The 26,765-nt window shown below is 44.9% G+C and overlaps 1 protein-coding gene across 2 annotated transcripts in view; it reads right to left on the bottom strand.

Annotated features, from left to right (window-relative positions):
- Positions 1 to 16,638, bottom strand: part of DHX15 (DEAH-box helicase 15) — a 45,208-nt gene extending 28,570 nt beyond the window's left edge. Inside the window, exons 1-3 of one of the 2 annotated variants that reach the window (XM_056555645.1) lie at positions 16,515 to 16,638; positions 2,885 to 3,209; positions 2,579 to 2,772 (exon numbers count right to left, since the gene is read on the bottom strand). In XM_056555645.1, coding sequence (XP_056411620.1) covers positions 2,579 to 2,772; positions 2,885 to 2,941 — 251 coding nt within the window. In that variant the 5' untranslated portion in view covers positions 2,942 to 3,209; positions 16,515 to 16,638. Of the gene's footprint in view, positions 1 to 2,578; positions 2,773 to 2,884; positions 3,210 to 16,234; positions 16,494 to 16,514 lie in introns of those variants that run through there. The other variant, XM_056555634.1, reaches the window with a different exon arrangement.
- Positions 16,639 to 26,765: the final 10,127 nt, after the last annotated feature.

A 26,765-nucleotide genomic window follows, 5' to 3' on the forward strand; every position in this document is an offset into this window, starting at 1 on the left:
GTAAACTCGGCAAATTTTAGGATAAAGGAAAGACACCAAAGCACACAAAGATGGGAAAATGTATAACAAAAATAGGGAAACACAGCCGCACATCCACCATTTGTATTTTGATCTACTTACTTTGCATAATTTCAAAATGTATAACAACCACCTGTTTTTTAAATTATGCTGAGCAGCAAGTAGATCAAAATACAAGTGGTGGATGTGCGGCTGTGTTTCTCTATTTTTGTTGTACATGGGAAAATGTATGCTTGGCAAATTTAAGAATACAGACTACAGCAACACCCAGCATGAATGACGTACCAGGTACTCGCAAGCCAACATTTTATCATGAGCTACTAGTAGGAAGACAAAAGGACTTCGGGAGTGAAGAATTGAGTAAAACAACATACATCTACAAACTATGCACAAATTATTTAATTTCCAAAGAAGAAATAAACAGACAATGTAGTTCCACATCCCAGCATGATTAAACCGTACAGCCGGCTGTAATTATTAATTACTATAATTATACAGTGTGATCACCTGCCTCTGTTTAACAAACCCCACTAAATAGTTGGCTTTCATTAGCCAATCTTAATGAAATGGATCCAAAAGAATTGCTATGTTGGCTGCCGCTAAACTCAAGGCAACAAGATTTGACACACAGCTAGAAAAAATGCTAAACTGTGAAAGTGAATTGCTCTGGACTCCAGGAAAGGTAGAAATAGAGAAAACATATAATCAGGGGAAATTATACAGATACTGTGAACTTCCTCTGTCAAGTACAATTTATTGTAAATATTCTTATATTAAAAGGAAACCTGTTATCACTTACATGCTGGCCGAACCATGAGTCATTGGGGCGGTGGCTTCATCCTGCACTGCCGGACTTGACTGAAAGATCTTTCCCTATACCCAAACAGGCAGGTAGAGTGGGTGACACTGATGCTAACAATACTAACCTACCCCTGGACACTGTCCCACATATCGTTATCCGTGTCACCCACACTACCGGCCTCTACAAATAGGAAGTGCAGGTGACACTGATGACCGTTTCCCTTTAATGTGAGATTAATACAAGGATTGTCTGGGATAAACCACTCCTAACAATATGCCCTCTTAGAGCATGTTAAAGGGGTATTTTAGTATCCGAAAAACGTAAATAAAACTATTAAGCTAAGATATATAACTTACTAATATAGTGTTATTACTGATTTACCATTTTCAGCACGCTTTTAAGTGATTTAGTCTCAGGCTTGAGAAAACACATCTGCTCTTTCCTTTTAAAAGGAAATAAATAGATAGAAGAAAATGGCGCAGCACTCCAACAATTGTAGAAAATACAGTGAATTTATTCCTTCATGTCCAAAAAAAACGATGTTTCAGCTCCTTAATGGAGCCCTTTTCAAGATGCCTGAAAAAAGCTCCATTGAGGAGCTGAAACGTCGTGAAAGAGATAGAGATAGATATATATAATCTCTCTATTTCATCAAAATCAATGCAGCGCTACTCAACCAAAGATGTGTGGTGCCAGATCACAGTCCATACAATAGAAGAAAATGGTGCAGCACTCCAACAATTGTAGAAAATACAGTGAATTTATTCCTTCATGTCCAAAAAAAAAAAAAACGACGTTTCAGCTCCTCAATGGAGCTTTTTTTAAGCATCTTGAAACGTCTGTTTTTTGGACATGAAGGAATGAAGGAATAAATTCACCGTATGTTCTACAATTGTTGGAGTGCTGAACAATTTTCTTCTATATATATATATATATATATATATATATATATATATATATATATATATCTCTATATCTCTCCCCATCTCTTTATTGGTACATTTTAAAGAGAATGAGGTGTGTTTACTGCATGCTGCCAAAGGTAGAGGAGCAGACAGGTGGTGAATCTAGGATGTGCTGCAACTTTGCTAATTATGCAATTACCTGCTATGAAATAAGATGGTCTGGGCGGGGAACCAGCAGGATTGCTGTGGGAGACAAGTAGGCAGGGTGGAAGGACTGATGATGAGCTAAGGCAGTGTTTCCCAACCAGTGTGCCTCCAGTTGTCCGGGCAATTGTAGTTTTGCAACATCTGGAGGCACCCTGGTTGGGAAACACTGAGCTAAGAGGAAACAATGCATTCTGTAGTACTAAGCAACTGCTCACAGGACTAAGGTTCCCCAAAACAAATTGATTTGGTGCAGACAGGTAAGCAATTATATATGCTTCTGCAAGAATTTTATATATTTTCACCTGATGTCGAAATACACCTTTAACACAAGGCAGATTTAATGCCGACATTTCCGCAACTTTTTCACACATTTGGAGTTTGTAGAAATTTCTGCAGGAAATCTGGAATGTGTGAACAGACCCCTAAAGAACATGTCTCTGATAACAGCTGTTGCAAAAGGCAACAAAGACCCAGGTGGCTTTTAAAGCTTTGTTGCATTCATAGCCATATAAATAACTACAGTAGCTGCATAAAAAGCAAAGTCCCCAGATAATCAGAGTTTGAACTTCATACTTTACTGAAGTAATTGAGAGAAAATAGTGTTCCTTCTCATATTAAAGTGTACAGTGTTCAGCCTTTTACTTACTTCAAAATAGTTTTTGCGCTGCTGCAGTCCTCAAATCGAATAGAGTAACCAACTTCCTGGCCAAGCATGACATCCATTTCATCAGCAACTCTCTGAGCCACACTCATGGCTGCCACTCTTCTGGGTTGGGTACAAGCTACCCCCCTCTTTGGACCTGGTAATGACCTCATGTACTCTACACACCACTGAGGGATCTATAATATAATAACGTTAGAGTTTAGAACACTGATTGTGCGATTTTACCCACATACAATCACTAGACAGATCTTTAGTTCGCATTAGTTAGCTGCAGTCAAGGCCTCTTACCTGTGTAGTTTTTCCAGAACCAGTCTCTCCCACCAAGACAAAACTCTGGTTTCTCATGAGGATATCTGTAAACCGTTCCTTGTACTCCCAGACAGGCAACAGCAGACGTTTTTTTAAGATGTCATAGTAACGTGGTGTGTGGGGTAAATTGGTGAATGGATTGACACCTTGGGGAAGCACTGCTGGCTTCACGGACTGAACTCCACCAGCAGGAATAAATGGAGTATTCGATGCACCTCGAGAATCTTTATCTTTGTCTCTATCTCGCTCACGGTCTCTGTCACGATCTCGGTCCTTTGATCTGTCATCTCTATCTCGGTCCTTCCTAAAAATATGAAAAATCGTAAGATTAAAAATCTGTAAAGTGGTTTATGAATCACTTGGTGCAGATCTCAAGCGCTACATGTGATAGTCCTAATGGCAAGTGACAAAACAGACTACCTCCACAGAGCACAGATCTGTTCTTAATATTTGGCTGTGTATATGGCCAAATATCTTCAGCAAATTCCTCATTTAAATAATGTGAAATACACGTGCTTTCCAAATGTGGAAAAATATATCTGCAGTTTGGCAGCATTACAGCATAAAGACTTAAACAAGTTGCAGATGCTGTCCCGCAATAAGATGGAAGCAGCATCTGCTTATCCTCCTAAACAGAGACTGTCAGAAGGCGAGCTGGATCCACAGCAAACAAGACCAACGCCTCAGTAGAACCCAACAGACGCCATTATAAGTCAAGAGTTTTCATTGTGCAACAGATCTGGCAGAGTTTTGCTGATTCCATAACACACGAGGAAAAACACTGATGTGAACAAAACTTATGACGGGGGCCTGCCTATTACACTCAATTGACTTAAGTTACAAGAGAGAGGAGCCTGCAACTCTCCCTATTAAGTATGAACACTCATACTGTCATGTTGTCTACAGGATAGTCAGTCAATACTACTGCGCTGAGATTAAAAACGTGTAATAAAGAAAGCCATTTTGCAGGTGAGTTTGCTCTGTGTTTCTATGCTAAATTCAAACCTGGTAAATTCATTATGTGCCATGATCTGTAGTTTTTATCAGTACCATATTGGTTTTCATAGGATGTCTTGATCACTTTCTATGAATTTTTTCTTGATATATGATGCGACCAAAAATCAGCGCGTTTGGCATTTGTTTATGCTGTTAACCATGTGGGATAATAAACATTTTAGTTTTTAACCTCTTAAGGATGCATGGCGTACCTTTACGCCATGCGCCAGGTCCTGGTATAAAATGCGGGGTCAAGCCATGACTCTGCGTCATACCGGGACCCTGGGCTAATAGCACGCAGCACCAATCGTTGTGCTGCGCGCTATTAACCCTTTAGACGCGGTGTTCAAAGTTGATTACTGCGTCTAAAATTAAAGTAAAAGCTTCACTGCAGCTCAGTCGGGCTGATCGGGACCATTGCGGTGATAACGCGATGTCCCGATCTGCTAGAACGCGAGCGGAGGTCCCCCTTACCTGTCTCCGGTCGCATCCGATCGGCGATTGATTGCTCCAAGCCTGAAATCCAGGCTTGAGCAATCCACCGCCGATTACATTGATCTTTGCCGTGTCAATGCACGGCAAAGATCTGTGTATGAGATCGGTATGTGCAGTGAAATAGCCACCATGGGGGGTCTATAACACTGCAAAAAAATAAATAAATAAACTTCCCAAATAAAAAGTAAGAATCACCCCCCCCCTTTTTCCCATTTAAAAATAAACATATGTGGTATTGCCGCATGCGGAAATATCCAAACTATAAAAAATATATCGTTGATTAAACCGCACGGTCAATGGCGTACACGCAAAATAAATTCCAAAGTCCAAAATAGTGTATTTTTGGTCATTTTTTATATCATGAAAAAAAATGAATAAAAAGTGTTCAATATAAAAATGGTACCAATAAAAACTTTAGATCACGGCGCAAAAAATTAGCCCTCATACCGGTCCGTATGCAGAAAAATAAAGTTATAGGGGTCAGAATATGACAATTTTAAGCCCTTGACTACGCAGGATGTAAATGTACGTCCAGGTGAGCTGGTACTTAAACGCACTAGGACCTACATTTACGTCCTACACACAATCATGAGCATCGGAGCGATGCTTGAGTCATGCGCGGCAGGTCCTGGCTTCTGATCGCCAGGGACCCGCCAGTAATGGCGGACCTCAGCGATCGCACGGATATCAGCCATTAACCCCTCAGATGCCATGATCAATACAGATCACGGCATCTGCAGCATTGCGGACAATAAAATGGATGATAGGATCGCTCGCAGCGCTGCCGTGGCGATCCAATCATCCAGCAGCAGCCGGAGGTCCCCTCATCTGCCTCCGCTGCCTTCCACTCGTATGAGATCGAGCAGAAGATGACCGATAACACTGATCAATGCTATGTCCTATACATAGCACTGAACAGTATTAGCAATCGAATGATTGCTATAAATAGTCCCCAATGGGGACTATTAAAGTGTAAAAAAAAAAAAAGTGTAAATTGTCCCATTTTCCCTATTTCACCCACAAAAAGTGTAAAAAAAAAAAACATTTATACACATTTGGTATCGCCGCATGTGTAAATATCCCAACTATTAAAATAAAATGTTGAGGAAACTGTACGGTGAACGGCACGAATTAAAAAAAAAAATCTCAAATAGCTGCTTTTCTTAAATAAAATTTTATTTAAAAAAAAAATGTAATAAAAAGTGTATTAAAAGTTTTATATAAGCAAATATGATCAATAAGATCATGGCGCAAATAATGAGCCCTCATTCTGCTGCTTATATGGAAAAATAAAGTTACCGTATATACTCGAGTATAAGCCGAGTTTTTCAGCACGATTTTTCGTGCTGAAAACACCCCCCTCTGCTTATACTCGAGTGAACTCTCCACCCGCAGTGGTCTTCAACCTGCGGACCTCCAGAGGTTTCAAAACTACAACTCCCAGCAAGCCCGGGCAGCCATCGGCTGTCCGGGCTTGCTGGGAGTTGTAGTTTTGAAACCTCCGGAAGTCCGCAGGTTGAAGACCACTGCAGCCTTCGACATCATCCAGCCCCCTCTCACCCCCCTTTAGTTCTGTACAGTACTCACCTCCGCTCGGCGATGGACCGGTGCTGCAGGACTGTCCGGAGAGGAGGTGGTCCGGTGGGATAGTGGTTCCGGGCTGCTATCTTCACCGGGGAGGCCTCTTCTAAGCGCTTCGGGCCCGGCCCCAGAATAGTCATGTTGCCTTGACAACGACGCAGAGGTACGTTCATTGCCAACGTACTTCTGCGTCATTGTCAAGGCAACGCCTCTATTCCGGGCCGGAAGCGCGGAGAAGAGGCGCCCCCGGTGAAGATAGCAGCCCGGAACCACTATGCCACCGGACCACCTCCTCTCCGGACAGCCCTGCAGCACCGGACCAGTGCCGAGCGGAGGTGAGTACTGTACAGAACTAAAGGGGGTGAGAGGGGGCTGGATGATGTCGAAGGCCGCAGTGGTCTTCAACCTGCGGACCTCCGGAGGTTTCAAAACTACAACTCCCAGCAAGCCCGGACAGCCGATGGCTGCCCGGGCTTGCTGGGAGTTGTAGTTTTGAAACCTCTGGAGGTCCGCAGGTTGAAGACCACTGAGGGCGGATGATGAGAAGAGGATGATGAAGGCGGGGTGTGGGATGATGAAGGCGGGGTGTGGGATGATGAAGGAGGGTGGGGATGATGACAAGGGGAGGTGTGGGATGATGAAGGGGGGGGGGGGTGGGATGATGACAAGGGGATGATGAAGGAGGGGGTGTGGGATGATGACAAGGGGATGATGAAGGGGGGGGGGTGTGGGATGATGAAGGGGGTGTGTGGGATGATGACAAGGGGATGATGAAGGAGGGGGTGTGGGATGATGACAAGGGGATGATGAAGGAGGGGGTGTGGGATGATGACAAGGGGATGATGAAGGGGGGTGATGACAAGGGGATGATGAAGGGGGGATGTGTGGGATGATGACAAGGGGATGATGAAGGGGGGGATGTGTGGGATGATGACAAGGGGATGATGAAGGGGGGGATGTGTGGGATAATGACAAGGGGATGATGAAGGGGGGGGTGTGGGATGATGAAGGGGGGGTGTGGGATGATGACAAGGGGATGATGAAGGAGGGGGTGGGGATGATGACAAGGGGATGATGACAAGGGGATGATGAAGGGGGGTGGGGATGATAAGGGGATGATGAAGGGGGGATGTGTGGGATGATGACAAGGGGATGATGAAGGGGGGATGTGTGGGATGATGACAAGGGGATGATGAAGGGGGGATGTGTGGGATGATGACAAGGGGATGATGACAGGTGATGATGATGAGGGTCTGGATGATGACAGGCGGTGATGATGATGAGGATGTTAATGACGGGTCTGGATGATGACGGGGGGGGGGGATGATGTATTTCCCACCCTAGGCTTATACTCGAGTCAATAACTTTTCCTGGGATTTTAGGTTGAAATTAGGGGTCTCTGCTTATACTCGGGTCGGCTTATACTCGAGTATATACGGTATAGGTCTTATAAATCATTAATCATTTTGACCCAAAGAATAAAGAACACATGTCATTTTTACCGTAAATTGTACGGCGTGAAAATGAAACCTTCCAAAATTTGCAAAATAGCGGTTTTCTTTTTAATTTCTACACACAAATAGTATTTTTTGATTGCGCCATACATTTTATGGTAAAGTGAGTGATGGCATTACAATGGACAACTGGTCGCGCAAAAAACAAGCCCTCATACTAGTCTGTGGATGAAAACCTAAAAAAGAGTTATGATTTTTTGAAGGCGAGGAGGAAAAAACGAAAACTTAATAAAAGAGTCCTTGAGGCCAAATGGGCTGAGTCCTTAAGGGGTTAAACGTGTAAATTTTCCTGCTTGTGGTTATGATAATTATTTTTTTTTTTTAAGTAATACAAAATCAAACCTATATGAGTAGGGTATCATTTTAACCATATGGACCCACAGAAGATAAGATGTCATTTTTACTGAAAAATGCACTGCTTAGAAACGAAAGCCTCCGAAATGTCACTTTTTTCTGCTTCGCCGTGGATATTTTGGTAAAATGACTAATGTCACTGTAAAGTAGAATTCTAAAAAAAAAAAAAACATAACACTTTCAATATTCCACCAACAGACCCATATGTGGGTTTATTTTTTGCACCACCGATCGCGCTTTGTAATGACATCACTTATTTTACCACAAAATCTACGGTGAAACAAATTATGCCCAGTTTGTGTGGGTTTTGTTTTATCACTTTTTGTATGGAAATTAGTATTAAAATTGTCCTCTTCTGACCCCTATAATTTTTTATTCTTCCATATATATATGGCTAAACGAGTCAGCTGATCTTTTGTGACAGTTTTCTGCACATCGCCACGCTCTAACAGCGGGATGTAGCAGTCAGTCTCCCCACTGAGATTGGGAACAGATGCTCTGCTGCTCAGGGCCTATATCCTCTGCTTTCAGAAAAAGGGAAAGGAAGCGCTGCAGGGAATAACTCACAATACTCCCCACTGCTGTTCCCCGATATCCGCTCTCTGAGAGCAAGAGGGGTGATAGAGCTGGAGGGACTGTGGACACATAGCGAGGGCGAGCACACTCCCCTACATCCCCACTGCGCTCAGACACATAGCTCACTGTGTCCCTGCAACACTATCCGCACCCCTGATCCCCGAGAGCGGAGGTCGGGGAACAGCAGCAGAGAATATGTCACTTGTCCCGTGCAGCTCTTCATGTGTCCTCCGCAGCAAGGTGGATCAGCTGAGAAGCGCACCCCCCCCCCCAAACCACCAATGCCAGGGGGTGGGTGTTCGTGTCTCAGCCAATCATAAACCCTTAGGCGAGTCAGCAGTTTTGCCAGCCGTGCGGTCACACATTTGGCCGCAAGACAGTTTTCCTCACATCACCACCATTGACTGAAGCGCTGATCGGACGGGTGAGGAGCCAAGGGACCTCCCGCCACCCTCTCAACTGATCCAGATGCCGTAATTTTGCCGCAGAGGACCCGATTAGCCCACTGAGCTAGCTGAGATTAGGTTTCTCACAAGTTACTACAGAAATTTCTGAGAGGATCTCAGGCTTTCAATTTCCAAAGCTGCAGAATCCCACTGCTGCCCAGTGTACATTATGGAATTTCAGTGGCAATGCTTTCCTTGTTCATCCTTTAAACAAAATTGACATCTATGGGGACCGGCAATGTCTGTGTGGTCCCGCCCTTGAGATTCTGTAGTGCGAACCCAGCACATGATCCAGTATTGCCATTTAGTGATGTACAACACTGACAGCAGTGAGAAAACAGAGCAGCTAAGCTGTTACCCCTACACAGCAACTCTGTATGGGAACAGCATAGTAATGGCTGTTTAGAAAAAGGGGTAGGGGGCTGGTTTAGGTAACATTTTCACATACAAGTGTTTGTGAAGAAGCTAATGAACAAATACAATTTAATAACTTGACATGTTGCTCAGACATGCCAAAAGTTTATATTGCAGCAGATCTCACTTCCAATACCTGCTGTGACCATGAGTTGTAGGCTGGTGAAGTGCTTCACTCCCTGGTCAGACCAATCAGACCTTTTAACTCCATAAACGTATGTACTGAAAATGGCGGATTTGATTGACAGCCAGGAAATGAGGTACATGCTGCAGTGGGTCTTAAGGGTAAGAACCAGTGCAATGTCAACTTTTGACCTGAGCAACATTTTAAATAAGTTATTCTAAATTAAAGTAACACTTTAAAACGTAACCGGTATCCATTTAAGTGTAATTCTGATGATGTCCCCGCCGCTGGATATCTGGTTTAACCCCTTAAGTATGCAGGGTCTTTTCGTTTTTTGCTTTTTTATTTTTTCCTCATCACCTTCTAAAAATCATAACGCTTAAAATTTTTCACCTAAAAACTTTTTTGCACCAATTCTACTTTGCAGTGACATTAGTCATTTTACCAAAATATCCACAGCGAAGCGGAAAAAATTCTTTGTGAGACAAAAATTGAAAAAAAAAAAATGCCATTTTGTAACTTTTGGGGGCTTCCGTTACTACTAGAGATGAGCGAACTTACAGTAAATTCGATTTGTCACGAACTTCTCGGCTCGGCAGTTGATGACTTATCCTGCGTAAATTAGTTCAGCCTTCAGATGCTCCGGTGGGCTGGAAAAGGTGGATACATTCCTAGAAAAGAGTCTCCTAGCACTGTATCCACCTTTTCCAGCCCACGGGAGCATCTGAAGGCTGAACTAATTTACGCAGGAAAAGTCATCAACTGTTGAGCCGAGAAGTTCGTGACGAATCGAATTTACTGTAAGTTCGCTCATCTCTAGTTACTACGCACTGCATTTTTGGGTAAAAATTACATCTGATCTATATTCTGTAGGTTCCTACGGTTAAAATGATACCCTACTTATATAGGTTTGATTTTGTATTACTTCTAAAAAAAAAAATCATAACTACATGCAGGAAAATGTATATGTTTAAAATTGTCATCTTCTGACCCCTATAACTATTTTCCGCGTATGGGCCAATATGAGGGCTCATTTTTTGCGCTGTGATCTGTACCATTTTTTTTTTATTGAACTGACTTTTTGATTGCTTTTTATTTATTTTTTCATGATATAAAAAGTGACCAAAAATACGCAATTTTTTACTGTGCGGTTTAATTAACGATATATTTTTTATAGTTCGAACATATCCGCACACGGCGATACCATGTTTATTTTTATTTACAGAGTTTTTTTTTTTTTTTATGGGAAAAGGGGTGTGATTCTCTTATTAGGGAAGGTGTTAAATGATCTTTATTAACTTTTTAGCAGTGTTATAGACCCCCTGGTGGCTATTTCACTGAACATACCGATCTCACACACAGATCATTGCGTGCATTGACACAGCAAAGATCAGTGTAATCGGCGGTCGATTGCTCAAGCCTGGATTTCAGGCTTGGAGCAATCAATCACCAATCGGACACTACAAAGGCCGCTTGTGTTCTAGCTGATTGGGACATCGCGATGGTCCCGATCAGCCAGACTGAACTGCCGGGAAGCTTTTACTTTCATTTTAGACGCGACGATCAACTTTGAACACAGCGTCTAAAGGGTTAAAAGCGTGCCGCACGTGTCATTAGCTGCCGTGACCAACCAGGTATGACACGCTTTATACCGGGACCGGGCGCAGGGCGTACAGGTACGCCCTGCATTATTAATAGGGATCACCCGATATCGATTTTTTTTAGGGCCGATACCGATAATCTGTGGCCTTTCACGCCGATAGCTTAAACCGGGAGCTTTAAATCAATGAACTGCAGTGGCTTTTGCGGGGCCAGAGACCACCACCCGCTTCTCTCCCCCTGCCTGTCCTGGGGTCCTCCTGAGTCCAAACCCCTCCATCCTATGGCCAGAGACCGCCGCCACCCGCTTCTCTCCCCCTGCCGGTCCTTAGTCCAACCACCGCCGCTGCCCCATTGCCTCTCCCAGCCCCGGTTTTATAATTACCTGTTCCCGGGGCCCGTGCGGCATCCTGAGCTGTCACTGTGCGCGGTGACGTAGCGTTGAGGACGTCACTCGTCATTGCACAGCATAATGCAGAATGCCGCAGGAGCCAGAAGTAGCGCGGACCCCGGGAACAGGTAATTATAAAACCAGGGATGGGGGAGGCAATGGGGCAGTGCGGGTGTGGTGGGCGGTGCATTATCGCATTATCGGCAGGGCAATTGCCGATACCAGTAACGTCCAAAATCGTGAATATCGGCCAAACCGATAATCGGTCGATCCCTAGTCCTTAAAGGGGTAGTCCAGTGGTGAAAAACTTATCCCCTATCCTAAGGATAGGGGATAAGTTTGAGATCGCGGGGGGTCCGACCGCTGGGGCCCCCTGCGATCTCTCTGTACGGGGCCCCGGCTCTCCGCCGAGATAGCGGGTGTCGACCCCCGCACGAGGCGGCGGCCGACACGCCCCCTCAATACATCTCTATGGCAGAGCCGGAGATTGCCGAAGGCAGCGCTTCGGCTCTGCCATAGAGTTGTATTGAGGGGGCGTGTCGGCCGCCGCCTCGTGCGGAGGTCGACACGCCCCCTTCCAGCGGGCTGTCGGGGCTCCGTACAGGAGATCGCGGGGGGCCCCAGGGGTCGGACCCCCCGCGATCTGCAACTTATCCCCTATCCTTAGGATAGGGGATAAGTTGCTCACCACTGAATCACCACTGGACTACTCCTTTAAGCGGTTAATCTACTAGGAACTCTGTAGTTCAACAACACAGCATTGAAGATACAGATTTGCCAAGATAAACTTGCATGGAACTTAAGGCAAATCTGTATCCTCACCGCTGTAGCCTCGGGAAAAGTCTTAAGCTACGAAGACTACTAGTTTCACATTAAACCAGCAGCATGTAAACTTTTTTGCAGCATTTCATGCAAAATTTTACTCTCTGCAATGCGTAGGGCAGCAGTCTCCAAACTGTGGACTTTTACAAACTGCAAAACTACAACTCCCAGCATGCCTGGACAGTATTTCTGAAACTGCGATGAGGTTATAATGGACCTTTCAATCCAGCCAGGCTGGTATGAACTACAGGGCTTACTATATACACTACTTCAAAAAAATATAAAGGGAACACGAAAATAACATCCTACATCTGAATGAATGAACTAATTGTATGAAATACTTTCGTCTTTACATAGTTGAATGTGCTGACAACAAAATCACACAAAAATGATCAATGGAAATCAAATTTATCAACCCATGGAGGTCTGGATATGGAGTCACTCAAAATCTAAGTGGAAAACCACACTACAGGCTGATCCAACTTTGATGTAATGTCCTTAAAGGAGTAGTCCAGTGGTGATTCAGTGGTGAGCAACTTATCCCCTATCCTAAGGATAGGGGATAAGTTGCAGATCGCGGGGGGTCCGACCGCTGGGGCCCCCTGCGATCTCCTGTACGGAGCCCCGACAGCCCGCGGGAAGGGGGCGTGCAGACCTCCGCACGAGGCGGCGGCCGACACGCCCACTCAATACAACTCTATGGCAGAGCCGAAGCGCTGCCTTCGGCAATCTCCGGCTCTGCCATAGAGATGTATTGAGGGGGCGTGTCGGCCGCCGCCTCGTGCGGGGGTCGACACCCGCTATCTCGGCGGAGAGCCGGGGCCCCGTACAGAGAGATCGCAGGGGGCCCCAGCGGTCGGACCCCCCGCAATCTCAAACTTATCCCCTATCCTTAGGATAGGGGATAAGTTTTTCACCACTGGACTACCCCTTTAAAACAAGTCAAAATGAGGCTCAGTAGTGTGTGTGGCCTCCACTTGCCCGTATGACCTCCCTACAATGCCTGGGCATGCTTCTGATGAGGTGGTGGATGATCTCCTGAGGGATGTCCTCCCAGACCTGGACTAAAGCATCCGCCAACTCCTGGACAGTCTGTAGTGCAACGTGGCATTGGTGGATGGAGCGAGACATGATGTCCCAGATGTGCTCAATCGGATTCAGGTCAGAGGAAAGGGCGGCCAGTCCATAGCATCAATGCCTTCCTCTTGCAGGAACTGCTGACACACTCCAACCAAATGGCAAGCACATGGAGGGCTGTGCGGCCCCCCCAAAAAATGCCACCCCACACCATTACTGACCCACCGCCAAACCGGTCATGCTGGAGGATGTTGCAGGCAGCAGAACGTTCTCCTCGGCGTCTACAGACTCACATGTGCTTAGTGTGAACCTGCTTTCATCTGTGAAGAGCACAGGGCACCAGACACAAATTTGCCAATCTTGGTGTTCTCTAGCAAATGTGCCAAACTTCCTGCACAGTGTTGGGCTGTAAGCACAACCCCCACCTGTGGATGTCGGGCCCTCATACCACCCTCATGGAGTCTGTTTCTGACCGTTTGAGTGGACACATGCACATTTGTAGCTAGCTGGAGGTCATTTTGTAGGGCTCTGGTAGTGCTCCTCCTTGCACAAAGGCAGAGGTAGCAGTCCTGCTGCTGGGTTGTTGCCCTCCTACACATCTTCTGATGTATTGGCCTGTCTCCTGGTAGGGCCTCCATGCTCTGGACACTACACTGACAGACACAGCAAACCTTCTTGCCACAGCTCGCATTGATGTGCCATCCTGGATGTGCTGCACTACCTGAGCCACTTGTGGGGGTTGTAGACCCCATCTCATGCTACCACTAGAGTGAAAGCACCGCCAGCATTCAAAAGTGACCAAAACCTCAGCCAGGAAGTTGGGAATTGAGAAGTGATCTGTGGTCACCACCTGCAGAACCACTCATTTATTGGGTGTGTCTTGCTAATTGCTTATAATTTTCACCTGTTGTCTGTTCCATTTGCACAACAGAATGTGAAATTGATTGTCAATCAGTGTTGCTTCCTGAGTGGACAGTGTGATTTCACAGAAGTGTGATTGACTTGGAGTTACATTGTGTTGTTTAAGTGTTCCCTTTATTTTTTGAGCATTGTATTTCATCTCAGCAAACAGGGCACTATAACCAAACATAGGACTTACTATATACTAAACCCCAGTATACAGGTTGTTATAACAATACAGGGCTTACTATATACTACGCCTCACTATATATAGTGTTATACCCAATCCGTATTGGGTATAACACTTACTATATACTACGCCTCACTATATATAGTGCTATACCCAATACAGGGCTTACTATATACTACACCTCACTATACAGGGTGCTATACCACATACAGGGATTACTATATACTACACCTCACTATACAAGGATTACTATATACTACACCTCACTATACAGGGCTTACTATATACTACACCTCACTATACAGGGCTTACTATATACTACACCTCACTATACAGGGCTTACTATATACTACACCTCACTATACAGGGCTTACTATATACTACACCTCACTATACAGGGCTTACTATATACTACACCTCACTATACAGGGCTTACTATATACTACACCTCACTATACAGGGCTTACTATATACTACACCTCACTATACCCCATACAAGGATTACTATATACTACACCTCACTATACAGGGTGCTATACCCCATACAGGGCTTACTATATACTACACCTCACTATACAGGGTGCTATACCCCATACAGGGATTACTATATACTACACCTCACTATACAAGGATTACTATATACTACACCTCACTATACAGGGCTTACTATATACTACACCTCACTATACAGGGCTTACTATATACTACACCTCACTATACAGGGCTTACTATATACTACACCTCACTATACCCCATACAAGGATTACTATATACTACACCTCACTATACAGGGTGCTATACCCAATACAGGGACTACTATATACTACACTTCACTATACAGGGTGCTATACCCCATACAGGGCTTACTATATACTACACCTCACTATACAGGGTGCTATACCCCATACAGGGCTTACTATATACTACACCTCACTATACAGGGTGCTATACCCCATACAGGGCTTACTATATACTACACCTCACTATACAGGGTGCTATACCCCATACAGGGATTACTATATACTACACCTCACTATACAGGGTGCTATACCCCATACAAGGATTACTATATACTACACCTCACTATACAGGGTGCTATACCCCATACAGGGCTTACTATATACTACACCTCACTATACAGGGCTTACTATATACTACACCTCACTATACAGGGCTTACTATATACTACACCTCACTATACAGGGCTTACTATATACTACACCTCACTATACAGGGCTTACTATATACTACACCTCACTATACAGGGCTTACTATATACTACACCTCACTATACAGGGCTTACTATATACTACACCTCACTATACAGGGCTTACTATATACTACACCTCACTATACAGGGCTTACTATATACTACACCTCACTATACAGGGCTTACTATATACTACACCTCACTATACAGGGCTTACTATATACTACACCTCACTATACAGGGCTTACTATATACTACACCTCACTATACAGGGCTTACTATATACTACACCTCACTATACAGGGCTTACTATATACTACACCTCACTATACAGGGCTTACTATATACTACACCTCACTATACAGGGCTTACTATATACTACACCTCACTATACAGGGTGCTATACCCCATAAAGGGATTACTATTGTAAATCATGGAAATACTATCTGAGGCCAGAAATAGCTTATGTATGCCCAGGTATCTAAGCCCAGCCGAGGCGCTGCGATACATAAGAGCGTTTCATCACGGGTGAGCACGCGCTATTTGTCGCGTACTTCTCTCGTCTCATGGCCGCCGCCATATTAGAAAACGGACAAAGAAGCGGGCTCGGCGGCATAATCTCGTCTCTCTCAGCACTCACCCTTCTCCTCTTTTCTTATTCGTGGCGTAGTCATCGCCCAGGTCCAACCGGTGCCGCTTGGACATGTTCTCCGCTTCTACTCCCGGTAAACTAGGCCAAGCGCCTGCGAGGTCACGTGCCTGGAAAGGGTACCTACACAGAAACAACGCAAGCCGCGGCTCAATAGGGCCGAAAGAAAGAACGCAGCGCGCCTGCGCGAAAGCTGGAGCGGGAAGACGGGGAGGGGAGGAGGAGGCGGGGGTAGCGTCTGAGGCGACGTGACGTCGGCAAACAAACAAACCTCTTGATTGGACGATCGAGAGAACCAGAGAAGCTTGATGAGTGGGCGACGCTTAGCCAATGGGACGGCAGCACGTAAAAAGGGGTGTGACGTCACTGCGACGCGGAAGGCAGCGCGTGAGTTGCTGCGTCGCGTTTGGTTTATTTTAGGACAGATGCGTTGTGCGTGACGTAAGCGCCGTTATAATTAATAGGGCAGCGGCGTGCGACCCTGAAACGTCATTCTACTTCGTAAGATGAACGTGGTACTCCCCTGGAAAACATTTTTTTTTTATCAACTGGTGCCAGAAAGTTAAACAGATTTGTAAATTACTTCTATTTAAAAATCCTAATCCTTCCAGTACTTATCAGATGCTTAATGTTCTACAGAAAATTATTTTCTTTTTGAATTTCATTTCTGTCTGACCACAGTGCTCTCTGCTGACACCTCTGTCCATGTCAGGAACTGTCAGGAGCAGGATAGGTTTGCTATGTGGATTTGCTCCTACTCTGGACAGTTCCTAAAATGGATAGAGGTGTCAGCAGAGAGCATTGTGGTCAGACAGAAAGGAAATTCAAAAAGAAAATAACTTCCTGTAGAACATACAGCAGTTGATTAGTGATGGAAGGATTAAGATTCTTAAATAGATGTAATTTACAAATCGGTTTAACTTTTCTGGCACCAGTTGATTAAAGAAAAAAAAAAGTTTTCCAATAGAGCACCCCTTTAACCCTTAGGCTGTGTTCACACCATGTGGGTTTTGGTTTTTTTCTCCTCACCTTTTACCAGCCGTGGGTGAAATTTAACCAAAACTTGTGCAAAGGAAAAGAGAAGTTGCCCATAGCATACATATTGCCTCTTTTTTTTTTTATTGAAAAGGCCTCTGAAAAAGCAATCTGGTTGCTACTGGTCAACATTTCCTCTCTTCATAGGTTATCACCCCCCCCCCCCCCCCCCCATAACTTTTTTTTCCCCATCTACAGACCCATATGAGGCTTGTCTTTTGCGCAAACAATTGTACTTTGTAACGATACCTTTCATTTTACCATAAAATGTACGGCTATTAGAAAAACAACAAGCTTTTTACTGTCAAACTGACATGTAATCTTTATTTTGTGGGTCAAGATAACTAAAACAATGCCCATGTTTACATGCTTTTCTATTATTGTACTGTTTCTAACCCCTTAACCTCTTGGGGACACCCTACATCCCCGATCCTTAAGGACTCGGCGTACAGATATGAGTATTTTCGGTCCCTGCTGCTCGCCAGGCAGGGACCAGACAGGGATGCCTGCTGAAATCATTCAGCAGGTATCCCGTGACAACGTCTGGGGGGAGTCCTGAGAGACACCCCCCCCCCCCCCATTGTTGTCGATCAATTCAGATCGGTGATTTGCGGCAATTCCGGGTCAGTCGGGTCCCTGGGATGGCACCTATCATCCTTTAGCAGCAGGAGTGAGGTGGCACTGGTGCCACCACACGATCATCCTGATTCGTCGGCCGTTACCAGCCGATGAATCAGGATGCCTGCTGTGGGGGTGTCCCTAACGGCACTCGCTCCACCCCTGTTCCAGAGGACTAGAGCGGGTGCCGGGAGTGTGTACCTGTGGCTAGGGCCCCCGATCACCTGAATTGGCGGCGGGATCGGGGCCTGTGGAGCGGAGTCAGCGACTGCAGGCGGATCTTCAGTTCACAGCAGCAGGAGGTAAGGCTGGCCTCCTGCTGTTGCTTAGCAACAACTCCCAGCATGCACACAAGGGCTTGCTGGGAGTTGTTGTTATGCAACAGCAGAAGGCACAACTGCAACTCCCAGCATGCCCTTTGGTAGTTTGTGCATGCTGGTGGTTGTAGTTATGCAACGGCTGGAGGCATATTTTTGTGCCTCCAGCTGTTGCATAACTACATCCTCCAGCATGCACAGACAGCCAAAGGACATGCTGGGAGTTGCAGTAGTGTGCCTCCAGCTATTGCTTACCTACAAGTCCCAGCATGCCGTTTGGCTGTAAGTGTATGCTGAGAGTTGCAGTTTTGCAACAGCTGAAGGCACACTGGTTGCGAAACAGAGTTTTTTGCCTAACTCAGTGTTTTGCAACCAGCATGCCTCCAGCTGTTGCAAACTACAACTCCCAGCACGCACTGATAGACTGTACAAGCTGGGAGTTGTAGTTTTGCAACAGCTGGAGGCACACTGGTTGCGAAACAGAGTTTTTTTTTACCTAACTCAGTGTTTTGCAACCAGTGTGCCTCCAGGTGTTGCATAACTACAACCCCCAGCATGCACGACAGCCAGAGGGCATGCTGGGAGTTTTGAAACAGCTGGAGGTTTGCCCCCCCCCCCCCATGTGAATGTACAGGGTACACACACGGGGGGGGGTTTACAGTGAGTTTCTCACTGCAAGTTTGAGATGCAGCAAATATTCAGCTGCAGCTCAAACTCTCAACGGTAAACTACATATACATATTTACGCACACAGTTACGCACCTACGGAAATACCCATTATGTGGGCGTAAAATGATCTGCAGACGCACAACAAGGCTCAGAAGTGAAAGGGTACTATGTAAATTTGAGGCCTAAATTGGTGATTTGCACAGGGGTGGCTGATTTTCCAGCGGTTCTGACATAAACGCAAAAAAGAAATACCCACATGTGACCCCATTTTGGAAACTACACCCCTCTCAGAACGTAACAAGGGGTATAGTGAGCCTTAACAACCCACAGGTGTTTGACGAATTTTGTTAAAATTGGATGGGAAAATGAAAAAAAAAATTCACAAAAATGCTGGTGTTTCCTAAAATTTTTCATTTTCACTAGGGAAAATAGGGAAAAAAAAAACCCCAAAACTTGTAACCCCATTTTTTCTGAGTAAGAACATACCCCATTGTCAGGCCCAAGGCCTGATTATGGAAACATACATGTGTTTTATAATTGTATCTGTGTATAAACTAAGACCTGGGGGTGAGCGTCATTCAGACTGTGTGTTTGTGTATTGCAGTCAATTGGGGTCTGTCTGCACTTTTGAAGTCAAAGGCCCTTTGAAGCAGCAGCATGTAAGGGGTCTCTGGTTCCATATATGAGATAAGAGATGCCCCCACCTGGTGAGATCATAGGGGGGGGGGGGGATGAAGGTTCTCCCCCTCCAGATAGGCCATTATGAGAACTGAGATACTGGTCAGGGGAAGCTGACAAGACCATCCTAAGAACAGCACTCTCATGGACTGCTATATCATCATGCTGTAAGATCTTCATCTTTTGTTTTCTGAGCTTGCCTGGCTAAACTCTTTCATATTTTTGTAACTGTATGTTATTTGTTTATTTTTATGCATAGCACTGTGATACTTTTTATCAGATTAAATGTTTAATTAATCAGCTCTGGTCTTTGATCTCTAAATATATGAGCTCACCTTTCTGAAGGAAGCTCTGGTGAAACACGTTTATCTAAGGGTTAATTTGGTGACTTGCTGGGACTAGTAGTGGATACCCAGAGGTCTGGCGGCTTTAACCCTTGCACCATCACACTCTCTCTAATGTCTTGGCTGGACCGATAGGGTGTGATCGTGACAATTGGTGGCAGCGTCGGGACATATTTAGAGATTTTTAGTGCTTGCTGGATTTTACCTGTAAGGAAATCTTAGCACTAAAAAGAAATTGCATACATACTCTTGTGTGTAAATTCCAAAGACAGAGCTCAGTGCTGGTTTAAAAGACATACAAAAAGAGTGCAAGACAGTTCTGTCCTCCCCATCTCCTGTTTTACCTCCTTTGTCACATCTCGGAAATATGGAGGCATATCGCAAGCAGTCCAAGCCTGCACTGGAGCTAATGTTCCAAGAAAAGGACATCCCTCCTGCAGGAAGAACAAGGAACAACTTATTGTTGATCTTGTGGAGTATGATGCCTGTGCAGAAAAGCTGAGTGACATGAGACAAAGTCCTATAGCTGTAACTGCCATCCAAGGACTGATATCTCCTGGGGAATACAACATTACTCCCCATCAGGACAGTACTCCACATGAGGCCTTGGACTCTTAAATACGGACTGCCTTACAACACCTTGGGAATGTGGATGCCAATATAAAACTCCAACTGCTTCTCCAGTACCAAACTGCAGAGAGAGAGGCACAGATATGAGCTGCAGAGAGAGGCGGCAGAAAGAGAGGCTCAGCGGAGGCATGAACTGGAGGTTCTGAGGCTGAGAGGGGATGCTTCATCTGCACGCAGTGATGTGCAGGATCAAGGAGACCAGAAACCTCGCTTGGAACATTTCCCCATGTTGGAGAGAGATCTGGATGTGTTCCTGAGGGGATTTGAAAAGGTTTGCCAGCAGTTCCATCTACCTAAGGAACAGTGGGGATGATATCTAACCCCATGGCTGCAAGGGAAAGCTCTGGATGTGTTTGCTTCGCTTCCCTCTGAGAGTGACCAGGACTATGAGGCAATAAAATCTGCCCTGCTAAAAAGTTTGACAAAGTGGGGAGACCCACGAAACGACGTCCGTTGAGGGTGCACTGTGTCCCTGGATGGCCTGTGGGAACATGCCTACTACAAGTAGTGTTTAATGGACATTTATCATTTTTGTATTAGCGGTGATTTTGTATTGATGTATACACTACCGTATTGATATTTAGAGGGATTTATTAATAATATTTCATGTAGTGTTCCTTATATTTACCACCTTGATAATCAGGACCAGGGCTCTAGTGCTATTCTGGGGTATATGTTTTTTAGGGGTGGGGTTGTCTGTCCATTAGTTTGTAATTGTTTATCTAATAAAGTTTATACTAATTTTTGCATGAATCTTGCATTATTGGTGATTATTTCATGGTGACAATTGTAGGAGTATTACCATAGGTGGTTTTTGTTGCCATTTCTATTGGTGTCACATTTCAGAGGAAGAGTGTAGGTTATATAAAAAGTTTTAATCTGACTCCAGAGGCTTATCGGAAAAAGTTTCGGATCTTTGCAACAAAGTGCCACAGAAAGCTGCACTCAACATGCAGGTCAGCTAAGGACTACATTCAGGCAATGGACTGGGCGCCTACAAGTCATTACCTATGAGGCCCTGGAGGACTTGATGGTCCTGGATCAGTTTCTCCAAACACGGAGCTTTGAAGCCACAGAGTGGATATTGGACCACAAGCCCAAGACAGCAATGGAAGCAGCAGAACTTGGAGACGACTTTGCCAACAACCGGGCACCAACAGCAAACCGTGGATCTGCACAAGCTGGAGCAAGTACCTGGAGGGGAGCCACACACCCACAGAGCACCACCAGCAGCACCAAGCAAGCCGGAAAATTCTTGCCATCAGCACCAAAAGCAATAGGAGCCACATTCGGTCAGGGGGACACCTGCCGATGTTACAGATGCAACAATATTGGGCACCTGAGTGCCACTTGCCCCAACAAAAAGAATTCTCCACCAGTAGCTGGAGGACACACAGCCGTTCTTCTGCTGTCCGGAATGGTGGAGAAAAGAGCGGATAACCTGCAGAGTGTAACTGTGGGTGACCGGGTGACAGTGGGTTTGCGAGATTCTGGAGCCTCCTTTACCTTGGTGCGGCCTGAAGTGGTGGATACAGAGGACATCATCCCTGGAAGAACCATGGCTTTAAAAGGAATTGGAGGTGTGCGGCCTGCTGTGCCCATGGCCCATGTGTACCTGGATTGGGGTACAGGCAAAGGTTTGCGGGAGGTGGGGGTCTCTGAGGACATCCCTGTTAATGTTCTGTTGGGGAATGATTTGGGTCAGATGCTCTGTCATTATGCTCCAGAGGACACTACCTGCACACTGGAATGGCTAGGGGAGAGCCCTGTTCATTCTGAGGTACTGTGCGAGACTTTGGGAGACACTGTGAAATGTGGTAACTGGGAGGGAGTGCAGGGGATGGATAAATGTTTACCTGTGACTGAACCAGTAATGTTTTCCAAAAGTGAAATGGGGTTTATTGTAAAATGTGGTGACAATGAATTGCCAATGCCAAAACCTAGTGGAGATGGGCTAGGGGGAGGGGTTGGTGTGCCCCTGGTGACATTTAAGAATGAGGGACCAGCAGTGAGTGATATGTCTCAATCCTGTGAGCCTAAGGAGGAGGAGAGAAGGAGTGTGTATGCCCTGTGTATGATGCCTGTAACATTGTTATGTCTGGTACTGAGAGAGAGGAAGGTGGAGATGCTAGTTCACCTGGGGGAAATGTGCTCCCTGATGCCCCAAGATGGGGGAGGGAAATTAGCATTTCTGGGAAGCTCTGCGCAGTTCCCCTTCCCTTGAAGGGTTGAGACAACGTGCTGAGCATACAGATGTTAACACAGAGGGGCATCGGGTATATTGGGAAAATTATATCTTGTACTGGGAGTCCCTTTCCAAAGGCATGCTAGGGGCCCAGGAGGGAGAAAGGCCGTTAGTGGTTCCTAGGCAGTACAGGAAAGAGCTGCTGAGGTTGGCCCATGAGACCCCCCTGGCAGGACATTTGGGAGTGGCCTATGCGGTCATAGAGAAGGAATGTCTAGCTGTGGTCTGGGCTTTGCAAAAATTACAGCCGTACCTGTATGGTAGGGATTTTACTGTCATAACTGATCACAACCCTCTACATTGGTTGGACAGAGTGTCCGGTAACAATGGCACCTTGAAACAAATGCTAAAAACATTTGTAGATTCGGAGGGCAGAGACTGGGAAAAGTATTTACACCATCTGTTATTTGCTTACAGGGAGGTACCCCAAGAGCCTACAGGTTTCTTGCCCTTTGAGTTATTATATGGTCACAAAGTGCGGGGACCCCGAGATTTAGTTAGGGAAGAATCGGAAGGGGGGCTACCTGCCCCTGAGACTTCTGTGGGGGAATATGTTCTGAAGTTCAGGGACAGGATGCAGGCCCTGACTGGGCTGGTACATGACAACCTCACAGCAGCACAGTCCAGGCAGAAGTACTGGTATGATCACAATGCAAGGGACCGGGTCTATGAAGTGGGACAGAAGGTAATGGTTCTGAACCCCATCAGGCAGAATAAGTTGCAGGCTGCCTGGAAGGGTCCCTTCCCCATTTTGCAGTGCCTAGAACCCACCACATATGTAGTTGCCCTTGATGAGAAAGGTTAGAGGCAGAGACAGTATCACATTAATATGGCATACTATGACCCTGAGAAGGTGGCACTCAGTGTATGTAGTGCACCAGAGGAAGGGCTGGGTAGTGATCCCCTACTAGACCTAGTGGAGAAAACTAAGAGCCAGGGATCCCTTCAGGATGTATAGATCAATGCACAGCTCTTAGCTGCAAAGAAAAGGCAGCTAAATGAGGAAATAGGCCCCTTCAGTGCCATCTTTGCCTGGGAATGCAGGGCCTGTGGTGTCAAGAAAAGAAATAGACGGTTAATGGAGACAGATCTATCAGCCTGGAGAGGCAAGATCTCTCTGTCTCCATCTTAAGGGGGAGGTGTCAGGCCCAAGGCCTGATTATGGAAACATACGTGTTTTATAATTGTATCTGTGTATAAACTAAGACCTGGGGGTGAGGGTCATTCAGACTGTGTGTTTGTGTATTGCAGTCAATTGGGGTCTGTCTGCTCTTTTGAAGTCAAAGGCCCTTTGAAGCAGCAGCATGTAAGGGGTCTCTGGTCCCATATATGAGATAAGAGATCCCTTCACCTGGTGGGATCATAGGGGAGGGGGGGGGGGTAGGATGAAGGTTTTCCCCTCCAGATAGGCCAGTATAAGAACTGAGATTCTGGTCAGGGGAAGCTGACAAGACCATCCTAAGAACAGCACTCTCATGGACTGCTATATCATCATGCTGTAAGAACTTCATCTTTTGTTTTCTGAACTTGCCTTGCTAAACTCTTTCATATTTTTGTAACTGTATGTCATTTGTTTATTTTTATGCATAGCACTGTGATACTTTTTATCAGATTAAATGTTTAATTAATCAGCTCTGGTCTTTGATCTCTAAATATTTGAGCTCATCTTTCTGAAGGAAGCTCTGGTGAAACACGTTTATCTAAGGGTTAATTTGGTGACTTGCTGGGACTAGTAGTGGATACCCAGAGGGCTGGCGGCTTTAACCCTTGCACCATCACACTCTCTCTAGCATCTTAGCTGGACCGATAGGGTGTGATCGGGACACCCATATGTGGATGTAAAGTGCTCCGCGGGCACACAACAATGCTCAGAAGAGAAGGAGCACTATTGGGCTTTTGGAGAGAAAATTTGTCCGGAATTGAAGGCCATGTGTGTTTACAAAGCCCTTATGGTGGCAGAACAATGGACCCCGCCCCCCCCCAAACAAACACACACGTGACCCCATTTGCACAGCCTACTGTTCCAAAGACCTGTCAAACGCCAGTGGGGTGTAAATGCTCACTGCACCCCTTATTAAATTCTGTGAGGGGTGTAGTTTCCAAAACGGTGTCACATGTGGGGGGGGGTCCACTGTTGAGGCACCATGAGGGCTTTGTAAATGCACATGGCCCCAAAAATTGTCTCCAAAAGTTCAATGGCACTCCTTCTCTTCTGAGCATTGTAGTTCGCCCGCAGAGCACTTTACATCCACATATGGGGTAATTTCATACTCAAAAGAAATGGGGTTAAACATTTTGGGGGGCATTTTCTCCCATTACCCCTTGTAAAAGTGTAAAATTTGGGGGGAAAACAGCATTTTTGTGAAAAAAAAATCTTTTACACATCCAACTTTTAAGAAAAGTCTTCAAACACCTGTGGGGTGTTAAGGCTCACTACTGTACCCCTTGTTACATTCCTTGAGGGGTGTAGTTTCCAAAATAATATGCCATGTGTTTTATTTTTTGTTTTATTTTGCTGTTCTGGCACCATAGGGGCTTCCTAAATGCGACATGCCCGCAAAAACCATTTCAGCAAAATGTGCTTTCCTAAAGCCAAATGTGACTCCTTCCCTTCTGAGCATTTTAGTTCGCCAGCAGAGCACTTGACATCCACATATGGGGTATTTCCCCATGGGGTTACACATTTTGGGGGGCATTTTCTCCTATTACCCCTTGTAAAAATGTAAAATTTGGGGAAAAGCAGCATTTTAGTGAATTTTTTTATTTACACATCTGACTTTAACGAAAAGTCGTCAAACACCTGTAGGGTTTTAAGGCTCACTGTACCCCTTGTTACGTTCCTTGAGAGGTGTAGTTTCCAAAATAGTATTCCAGGTTTTTTCTTTTTTTTTGTTGTTGCTGTTATGGAACCATAGGGGCTTCCTAAATGTGACATGTCCCCCAAAAAGCATTTCTGCAAAATTCGCTCTCCAAAATCTTATTGTCGCTCCTTCCCTTCTGAGCCCTCTAGTGCACCCACAGAGCACTTTACATCCACATATGAGTATTTCCTTACTCGAGAGAAATTGGGTTACAAATTTTGGGGGTATTTCTCTCCTTTTACTCCTCATAAAAATTTAAAAAATGGCTCTACAAGAACATGAGTGTAAAAAATGAAGATTTTGAATTTTCTCCTTCACTTTGCTGCTATTCCTGTGAAGGGTTAACAAACTTTCTGAATGTCATTTTGAATACTTTGAGGGGTGCAGTTTCTATAATGGTGTCATTTATGGGGTATTTCTCACCGAAAAGGCCCTCAAATCCACTTCAAACTTAACTGGACCCTGAAAAAATTCTGATTTTAAATTTTTCGTGAAAATTTAGAAAATTGCTGCTATACTTTGAAGCCCTCTAATGTCTTCAAAAAGTAAAAACATGTCAACTTTATGATGCCAACATAAAGTAGACATATTGTATTTGTGAATGAATATATAATTTATTTGGAATGTCCATTTTCCTTACAAGCAGAAAGTTTTAAAGTTAGAAAAATGCAAAATTTTCAAAATTTTCATGAAATTTGGGGATTTTTAACCAAGAAAGGATGCAAGTAATGATGAAAATTTACCAGTATGTTAAGGTAGAATATGTCACGAAAAAACTGTCTTGGAATCAGAATAAAAGGTAAAAGCATCTCAGAGTTATTAATGCATAAATTGAGAGTGGTCAGAATTGCAAAAAAAGGGTGTGAGTCCTGAAGGTGAAAATGGGTGGAGTCCCTAAGGGGTTAAAGGGGTACTCCGGTGGGAAAAAAAAATATTTTAGGTCTTTTTAAGTCAACTGGCTCCAGAAAGTTCAACAGATATGTAAATTACTTCTATTATTTTTTTTTTTTTATCCTTTCAGTACTTATTAGTAGCTGTATACTACAGAGGAAATGATTTTCTTTTTGGATTTCTGTCTGTCCACAGTGCTCTCTGCTGACACCTCTGTCCAGAGCAGGAGAAAAT

The sequence above is a fragment of the Hyla sarda genome, chromosome 1, assembly GCF_029499605.1.
Source record: "Hyla sarda isolate aHylSar1 chromosome 1, aHylSar1.hap1, whole genome shotgun sequence".
Classification (NCBI taxonomy): domain Eukaryota; kingdom Metazoa; phylum Chordata; class Amphibia; order Anura; family Hylidae; genus Hyla; species Hyla sarda.